This window comes from Suncus etruscus, chromosome 3 (genome assembly GCF_024139225.1).
Source record: "Suncus etruscus isolate mSunEtr1 chromosome 3, mSunEtr1.pri.cur, whole genome shotgun sequence".
Lineage (NCBI taxonomy): Eukaryota > Metazoa > Chordata > Mammalia > Eulipotyphla > Soricidae > Suncus > Suncus etruscus.
Genome location: NC_064850.1, coordinates 4667973 through 4678141, shown reverse-complemented (window position 1 = coordinate 4678141; position 10169 = coordinate 4667973). Strand labels below are relative to the sequence as shown.

General features: G+C 44.9%; 1 protein-coding gene across 1 annotated transcript in view; it reads right to left on the bottom strand.

Annotated features, from left to right (window-relative positions):
- Window positions 1–5465: 5465 nt before the first annotated feature.
- Window positions 5466–10169, bottom strand: part of LRRC9 (leucine rich repeat containing 9) — a 108967-nt gene continuing 104263 nt past the window's right edge. The window contains exons 33-34 of the mRNA XM_049770250.1: window positions 5987–6349; window positions 5466–5896 (exon numbers count right to left, since the gene is read on the bottom strand). Of these exons, the coding sequence (XP_049626207.1) occupies window positions 5466–5896; window positions 5987–6349 (794 nt within the window). The remainder of the gene's footprint in view (window positions 5897–5986; window positions 6350–10169) is intronic.

The window sequence follows — 10169 nt, the reverse complement described above, 5'->3', positions numbered from 1 at the left end:
AACAAACTCTGATATTGCAACCATAGAAAATATACATACAGATGACTGAAAGGTGGTGTTTCAATAAAACATCAGAACTACCCAAATAGGCTATGGCCAGTTTTAGCCTGTGGGTCTTAGTTTGCCCATCCCTGCTCTATAAAATAATAGAAAAACTTGTCAGACAAGAATATTTTAACATGTCTGAAATACTCTAAAATGCCAAATAAGGGACCAGCAGTTCAATTCTTAAAGGTTCTGTCACAGACATGTGAGTTACTCAAACATGAGAAACTCATTTCGTGCTATGACTTATCTGTTAAATAATAAGCACTGTCCACCCATTAATGGAAGGTAAATTCACCAACACCTAAAAAGAAAAAATAATTTTTTGAGCTGTCACTCTGAATTCCTTATTTTTTTTAAATAATCATTTTATTTAAGCACCATGATTACAAACATGTTCGTAACTGGCTTTCAATCATAATATCCATGTCCCTCTTAGACCGAAAGACCGCAATGTCCCCTATTTCCCTCCTCCCCACCCCGCCTATCTTCACTCAAACACATTGACTATTGTAAATTTTATTGAGTTGAGCTATTTTTCCTAAATAGCTCAACTGTCAGGATCAAAATCAAAGCGATTTATCCTAATAACGGGAGGAGGGAGGGAGGGAGGGAGAGAGGGAGGGGGAGGGAGGGAGAGAGGTAGGGAGGGAGGGAGGGAGGGAGAGAGGGAGAGAGGGAGTATGGGAGGGAGAGAGGGAGAGAGGGAGTATGGGAGGGAGAGAGGGAGGGGGAGGGAGAGAGGGAGGGAAGGAGGGAGAGAGGGAGGGAGGGAGAGAGAGAGATATTTAGTTATTTAAGATGCAAAGTCAATTGGTGGCAATTTTGTAATCGTGCTAAACTTCTGCCAAATAAAAAAATCTGAGAATAAAGAAACAGAAAGACAATTTGGGGAAAGCGACCTTCAGATAAGGACGGGACTGGCAAAATATGTCAGCTTCTCTCAGCTAAGTCAGCATGGCACATGGGACAACTTGATAGGGAATAAAGAGGTACAAATGAGGAGCTGTCTAACAGAAAAAGTTCCTGGGCTGGGGCTGGAGAGATAGCACAGCCGTAGTACAGTCCGTAGTGCACTTGGCACACAGCTGACCCAGGGTCCTCCGAGCACTGCTGGGAGTGATCACTGCGCTAAGGGCCAGAAGTAAGCTCTGGGCATTGCTGGTGGCGGTCCAGGGAAACTGGTCCCCTCAGTTTTCCCCAAAAGTTCTTTGCCCAGAGAATATAGTAGAAGGTTTTCTTTGCTTGCAGCCATCTTGGTCACGTCCCTGGTTCAGCTCTCTTCCCTCCCACATGTTGCTGAGCACCGCTCAGGGTCACTCACGAGCACTGAAACCACTAAGCACAACCCTTGAGCACTGTGAAGTGTGACCCAGCATCCTCCACCAAATAAAATTAAAAGGAAAGAAAAGCCATCAAAAAAAAAAGAAAAAAAAAAAGCTCATCAATAAGAAAGTGTAAACTATCAGCAAAATGGAAAAAATTTTTTCAGCCACTATGTGATATAGTGATATAGCCTATCGCTATATAAAGAATGCTTGCTTAGAAGAAATGCTACTCAGGCTGACATCTCTGGGGACTCTTTGGAGTCAGAGTAGGCCGCCTCTGTCCATGCCTTTGTGCTTCCAGAAGTGTCAGCAGCCATGTCTAAAATCCAGGGCTGCCTCCATGTTTGTCCATTGTGCAGCACTGTAGACTCATCTAACTTTTTTTAGGGGCCACACCTGGCGGAGCTCAGGGGACCTTCCTGGCTCTGTGCTCAGAAATCACTTCTGGCAGGCTCAGGGATACATATGGGATGTCAGTTCAAATCTGGGTTGGCCGCGTGCAAGGCAAATGCCCTACCCACTGTGCTATTGCTCTGGTCCCTCATCTAACTTTTGAAAGAGTCAAACCAAGCTGCAAAAACTCATAGATATACCAATCTTGCAGCTGATTGCAGCAGGGCCCCTCAGGTGAGGGGAGGGGCAAATCCTTACCCTGTTGAAGCTCTGGGGGTTGCACACACAGATCCATTGTACAAATGCTGCCATGCCAATGGCCTCGCTTCACCTCTTTTCCACTAATCTCTGCAGAGACACCCAAAACTTCAAAATATGGCTGGCTGATACCTCCGAGGTCTCTTTGGAACCAGGAAGTCCCAAAAGCCACATCCATGGACCATTGCTGACACCATGAGCCTAGCAACACATATGTGGTCCAGCAGCACATATTCTTGAAGTCTTGGACTGCATGGCCATACCCCATTAGGAATACACAAAATGAGATGCAAAAGTATTCAGAAGCCACATAAGGTCAACAACAATAACAACAAAAACCAACAACAGAATGCTCAACTAGCAATAAGCTAGACAACAAAACCTTCAACAATATAATGATCTCAACTGTGATATGACAATCTTCACAAATTTTCTTTTAGAGTTGTTTTTTTTTTCAGTAATTCCATTTCCATTTAGTTGTAGCAAGCAAGGGAAGGCTTGGTGGAGTTTGGGAAACTGAGGACAATGGTGAAGGGGATATTACACTGGTGGTAGGTGTTGGAACATGGAATGCAAGAAATAAATGTATCATGAGCATCTCTGCAAATCAGTTTAAAATTAAAAAAAATATTGGTGGGGGGTCACCCCCAGTGGCACTCAGGGATTATTCCTGACTCTGTGCTCAGAAATCGTTCCTGGTAGGCTCGGGGGACCATATGGGATGCTGAAAATTGAACCCCCACCTGTACTTGGTTGATCGCCTACAAGGCAAATGCCCTACCGCTATGCCATCTCTCTGGCCCTAAAACAATTTTTTTAAAGAAAGATTGCTACTCAAAAGGTGAAATTAACAGTTTTCATTAGATCTATGAATTCCATAAGTAGGTATATACCAGTAAATAAAAATATGAGTTTACATGAAAAATGTATATAGGAATTCATAAATATAAATAGTAATATTTTCAAATTGGAGACAGTCCAACTATATCGAGTGAAATGAAACATAGTATAATTGTGAAGTGAAGCATTACTGAGATTATAAAGAACAATGCAGAAACAACGCAAGCTACAACAAGCGAGGGCTTTGAAAACAGTTCCAAGAAAAATAAATTAGTCACGAAGGACCACATAGTATAGCATTCCACTGATATGAAATGTCTATAATAGACAAATCTCTAAGACAGTAAACAAATTATTGGCTGACCTTCGTGGCTATCTGGGCTGGTGGAATGATGAGACTAGAGGGCAGTGACTGCTAAGAGGAGTAAGGAGCTTACTTGGGTATGATAAAAATATTTAAAATTGGATAGTAGTGATAGTTGTCAGCCTTAGAATATACTAAAAATGACTGCATTGTGCATCTTGGGGGAAAATGCACACAAGGGGGTGCTATTGTGAGTGCCAGGGAGTGAAAGAGAGGCAGCAATCTCTGGTCAAGCTACCCTCCCAGCCTTGAATCGTGCATTCTCATGGGCAAACTGTATGAAGCAAAAAAGATGTTCTATTTATTTTGTATTGGATGGGGGAGTGTCACACCCAGCTGTGCTCATCAGGGCTTCCTCCAGGCTCAGCACTCAGGGATCATTCCTGGGAGGCAGGGAATGGGTTCGGGTAACCTTGAGATACAGGGGTTCGAATCTGGATCAGCTGTGTGCAAAGCAAGCTCCCTACTCCTCTGTACTATCGCCAAGACTGCACAGAAATGGTGTTTTAATCCAGCTCTTACACAATCTGAGCAGGGGACCCCTGGCCAGGGATTTTCAGGGGCAGTTCATAACAAGTAGGAGGCTCTTGAAATAGGAAACTTTTGAGAACTGGGCAGGTTCCCCAACATAACCATAACATGAGCTGGGGGTCTGCTTCTGCATGCCGTTGTCATCAAGATTAGGGGATCAAGATAACATCACAACTGAAAGGATGGCCTTGGCCCTGCGGCGGGAATGATGAAACACAGGACCATGCCCACAGACCAGAGAAAAATAATTCATTGGGTCCCCGAAGCATTAGCTTGAACAGAACCTTCTGACTGATAGGGCTGGATTGCCCCAAAATGGCCACGGGTCACGAGGCGGTGACAGTCACTGTGGCCTCCAAAGAGACATCTACATATATAAAATGCCCATTCTATGTTACATATCATATGCTCTATCCAGTGGTCCTCAAACTATGGCCCGTGGGCCACATATTGCATTTGCATCTGTTTTGTTTCTTCATTGCAAAATAAGATCTATGCGGTGTGCATAAGAATTCGTCCCTAAGTTTTGTTGTTACTATAGTCAGACCCTCCAAGGCTCTGAGTGACAGTGAACTGGCCCCGTTTAAAAAGTTGGAGGACCCCTGATCCGTCTGCCAACAAGGCCCTCCACACAATCCAGCCAGGGCCATCCCCCGAAGGAGGACGACCCAAGGTATGAGGAAGATTATATAGAGAAAGGATACAAGGTGGTTCCAGCTTTCTGATGATAATTAAAATGATTGTCTGTCCTCAAACTATGGCCCGCGGGCCACATATTGCATCTGCATCTGTTTTGTTTCTTCACTGCAAAATAAGATCTATGCGGTGTGCATAAGGATTCGTTCCTAAGTTTTGTTTTTACTAGAGTCAGACCCTCTAGGGGTCTGAGGGACAGTGAACTGGCCCCGTTTAAAAAGTTGGAGGACCCCTGATCCGTCTGCCAACAAGGCCCTCCACACTATCCAGCCAGGGCCATCCCCCGAAGGAGGACGACCCAGGGTATGAGGAAGATTATATAGAGAAAGGATACAAGGTGGTTCCAGCTTTCTGATGATCCTTAAAACGATTGTCTGTCCTCAAACGATGGCCCGCGGGCCACATATTGCATCTGCATCTGTTTTGTCTCTTCACTGCAAAATAAGATCTATGCGGTGTGCATAAGGATTCGTTCCTAAGTTTTGTTTTTACTAGAGTCAGACCCTCCAGTGGTCTGAGGGACAGGGAACTGGCCCCCTGTTGAAAAAGTTGGAGGAGCCCTGCATATTTCCCATTGCGTGCATCGTATGTATAATCATACCCATCCATGTGCATTATGCAATCTGTGTAGATGCGTATCATCTACTCTATATCCAAATCCAAACAGACGGACACTCAACAGACCTCTTACTTGGGGCCGATCATTCCAGGTGGGCAATGGAGCCAAAGGGAGGTTCGTCCACTCGTGCATCCTCCGTCCCGTCCACACTCACCTTCCCCAGGCGCTAGCGGCTTCCCAGACGGGATTCCTGGGGCACAGCAGGAGGCGTCCCGGGAGAGAGCCAGCTTCGAGCCCCGGCGTCCCACATGGCCGGCGGGCTGCGGCGGGGAGACGGACCAAGCACGTCGGCGTGAGGGCGCTCGGGTCCGCGCCGCCGCGTTTCCATGGTGAACGGCAACTTCCGGGGGCGCCGTGAGACGCAGTGCGCGTGCGCGGGGAGGCGTGGCGGCTAGTCACTGCGCGTGCGCGGAGAGGCCCGACGGGCGGTCCGGGAAGCCAGCAGCAGTGCACTTGCGAGGGGAAGGCGCGGCGGCGAGTCAGTGCGCGTGCGCGAGGAGCTGTGTTGGGTGGCCCCGGAAGCAAGGTAGCGCGCGTGCGCGGGGACGTGCGGCGGCGAGTCAGCGCGCACGCGCGGGAGGCGTGGCCGACAGCACCGGAAGCGAGCAGTGCGCTTGCGCAAGGAGGCTTGAGGGCGCCCAGTGCTTGCTCGCTGACCGGTTTTGGGGGGGATCCGTCCTTTCCTACGGGGATGCCGGAGGCGCGGAGTTCCGACTGCTCCCGGTCCGGTTAACAGTCGGAACCGAGCCTCGCCGGAGGAAGCTCCGCCGAGGTGGCGACGGACGCCTCGGGCTTGGCCCTGACCTTTCACCCTGGCCGCATCTTACATAAGCCAGAGCGTCGTTGCCGTGGCGACGCGACGTTGCGGGGGGGAGAGCCCCGTCCTGACCTTTCACCCTGGCCGCGTCTTACGTAGAAGAGCGTCGTTGCCTTGGCGACGCAACGTTCCCCGCGGGGCGGCGTCTGATTGGTTCAACAAAGGACAGAGAAGCCTACGGACCCGGGCTGGTTCCAGATGCTGCGGCTTCCCCGGATCTCCGTGGATGGAGAGACGCCTCCTGTCCGCGCGGCTCCGGGCGCCTCGGGCTCCCCCGACAAGGCCTAGCTGCAAAGGGTTTTTGCATCGGGTCCAGCTGCATAGGATCCAGCTGCAAACAATCCAGCTGCAAAGGGTCTTGCATTGGATCCAGCTGCAAAGGGTTTTTGCATCGGGTTCAGCTGCATAGGATCCAGCAGCAAAAAATCCACCTGCAAAGGGTCTCGCATCGGGTCCAGCTGCATAGGATCCAGCAGCAAAAAAAAAAAAAAAAATCCAGCTGCAAAGGGTCTTGCATTGGATCCAGCTGCAGAGAGTTTTTGCATAGGATCCAGCTGCAAAAAATTCAGCTGCAAAGGGTCTTGCGCTGGATCCAGCTGTAACCTTGCATTGGATTCAGCTGCAAAGGATCTGGAGGCTAAGGGTCTTGGCATTGAAAGCACATGGACCCTAATCTGAGCTTGACATCTAGGGCAGTTTGCAGGGAGAACCTCGGTTGTACGCTAGTGAGGGCGCATGCACTTCTAGGCCATCGGTGGCCTTTCCCGCTTTGGGGGAATTGGGCAGGCATTCTGTGGGTTAGAGCGCCCACTGAGAATGCACTGGTGTGGGTCAGGAGATATGGAGGAGAGTAGGAAGGTTGGAGTCAGCGAGACCTGCTGGAACCCCAGCACCCCGCCCACCCACTAAGGGCCTGGTTTTGGTGTAACCTAATCTCTCTGGCATTGTTCTCTTACTGGTTAAAAAGAGATGGTAATAGCATTCACCCACACTAGTCTGTAAATCCGAGGAAATAACACAGCTTTATTAAGAGCTTAGCGAGAAGCTCTCTTCCTTCTGCGAGCTCAAAATGCCCATTTTTGTCACCTTCATTAAATGCACTATCCCCCAAATAGAGTGAACATTTGGGGGACATATTTGTTGTAGTTTCCCCCCCCCCCCTCTTTCCTATGTTTATACATTGAATATAATTTTAAAAAGCCATCCCTTGGGCCACATGGGTGGCGCTCAGAGCTTAGCTCCTGACACTGCTCAGGTATCACTCCTGGCAGGGCCAGGGGACCACAGGCAGTGACAGGATCAAACCCTGGTCAGAAATGTCTTAGGCAAGCACCTTACCTGCTGTATACTCTGGGCCTGTTAAGATTTATTTGTACACAGTATTTTAAACATGAAGCTATAAACTGACAAAATACACCCCTCTGTATCAGAAATTTTTCCCAAGGGCTAGAGGAAAGGCTATTACTGGATGGAGTGCATGCTTTGCAGGCAGCCTGGATAGATCCCTGGCACCTGTGGTGGGCCAGAAGCACAAAGGGAGAAGCCTTTAGAGCACCATTAGGCATCCACCAAGTCACTATATAACCAGAAGGAAAAAAAAATCCACAAAACCCTAAACTTAAAAAAAAAAAAAGAATCATGGGCGAATTTGCAGGGAACGAGGTACAAACCTTACATTCAGGAGCACAGACCCAGAGATAGTTCCTAAGTAGCAATAGGTATGGAGAAAAAGCCCAGACAAATGGACAAAAGCCATCGATTTTATGAAAAGTTAATGTACAAAAAAATGTTATACTAAATCGTCATGTATAGATATCAAGCTAAATACTGGGTTCTCATTTTCTTGATGTAAGTTTCCTCTACAATAACGTAATAAGTAGAAAATATTTACCGCGTTTTCTGGCATATAAGAACCTTTTAACCCATGAAAAACTTAAGTCATTTTATACGCTGGTATACAGCATGCTGAAACTTACTCCAGTTTCAGGGACGAGTGATCCACCCCCCTTTTACTGCCGCATCCCATCCAGCTGCCAGGCGTCATCACTCAGTCCTCTGCTTGTCCTGATTCATCTTTCAGGGCACACAGAGGAAGTGAGTTACTGAGTGCTGCATCCCATCCAGCCGCAGGTTTCATCACTGGTATGCAGCTGTCTGGTGCTCAGTCCTCTGTTCAGCTCTTATGGAACACAGAGGAGGTGCTCTGTCTCCCTTTAGCTGTCCTACTAATCACTGCACCCCAACCAGCTGCTCTTGGAGGAGCCCCCCTCCCTGCTCTCAATGTAGATCACAATTAAAAATATCACAGTCACTCACTACAAATGACAAATGTAAAATGACTGTTGGCACTCCAAAGTCTAGGTTTATGAAACATACTGTTAACCTTTGAGGGTTCTACTCTTATTCTCTTACGTTTTTTTTATTTCCATTTGGTTAAAAGAGAGGTAGTTTTATATGGAAAATATAGCCCAAACCCTATATTTTAACAGGAAAAGTAGGGGGTCGTCTTATATGCCCAGTTGTCTTGTATGCCGGAAAATACTGTACTACAGAGCAGCATATGAGATGCATATACTTGCAGTGATCATCATGATTTGTAGCTTTTATGCATAATTGGTATATGATACTATTCTCTTTTAACTGTCCTGCAGGTCATATTGGATGTTAGAAGGAAAATTCTTTTAAAGCATTTCTTACTGAATTATTTATTAAGGTTTTTTTTTTTTTTTTTTTTTTGGTCCATACCTATTGGTGCTTTGAGGCTATTCCTGGCTCTTTGTTCATGAATAATTCCTGAGGTTCTCTTTTAAAGACATACATTTCCTACCTAATTCATATAATGAAACCAAATTCAACTGAAGAATCAAATGAAAATAATTTTGATTGTCCCACTTACTGCAGAAACATGCACTTTTTACTCCATACTTCATTATCCTCTGGAAAACTTGTTCCTATGTCATTGGTTTGACCAAAATGTACACTGGGCTATAACACTGAGCTATGAAAACAAATTGAGAACCTATGTTCAATGTACAAAGTCTTAATGTTTACCATATAAAAATAGTTTAAGTTTTATACTTTATCATTATGTATAATACATATAATATGCATATATGAGGTATATATCTTATGTTTAAGATATATAAGTATATAATATGTAATGATATAAATAGAGCATAGAGATATGTGATATGGATCTTTTTATTTTGGAGTAATAGGGCTCAAACCCAAGGCCTCAGACATGCGAGGCTCTACCATTGAGATCAACCACGGGATCAGAACTAATACGTTCTGGGAAATAATTCACATTCTATACTAAATCTGTTCATTTGACAAGCAAGTCATTTAAAACTACATCAGTGTTCTCCTCAATAATGTTAAGAAATTGGGCCATATGTCATTGTGCTCCTCTTATGTTTTAAATTACTCATGCTGCAGATAAAAGTTAAAAGACTGTACATTTAATGCAAAATTGAAGTTTTCTAATTATACTTCAAATATAAAAGTGAGCTCGTTTTATTGTTAAGCAGACATGAGCAAAACATGAGCATTGGTAACTTAAACTTCTAAATGCAGTTTTAACTACTTTTACTGGGTTAGTGGTTTCTGTCAATATTCATATAAAATAGTGTCACCTTAATCAGAATTCTATTAGTATCTTATTTTACTTGCTGGGATTGTCTAAGAGCAATTAAGTAAAAATATTAAGCACAGTATTCTGATTTCTGCTACATAATAATCAAATTACTTTATTTTTAACCTCTTTGATAAAAGTAGTGGTAAGAGATGTTGAAAACCTGGATGTGATTTTGAAGAGAAAATGCTGGACTACCCTGGCAGCAATCAGAAACAATTAACAATACCAAACGATTCATTTTTTTCTAGGCTGCATGACAAATTACATTTGATATTTCAGGCTTTCCACTGCATTTTAAAGTAAGACTGCCATCTAAGCAATTTTCTAGGCAACTCCAATCAAAATGTAGCACTTAACAGTTCTTGCTGTAGACATGAAGAGTGTGATTGTCTATGTTGATTAACTTGAAGATTGCTTTGGGAAGACTTGACAATTCTAGCAACATTCCAATTTACAACTTATGAAGAGCATTGAAGACAGTATTTAATCAGACAAGTATAAGGCTTCCTGTTTGTAATTTTGTTCTATTTATAGAGCAAGTCCGTGTAAGATTTTAAACGGGCAACATATTTTTTAATGACATTATTCTCAGGTCAAATAGCAAATAAATATCATAGTATTGATATTTGGTAGCTAATACC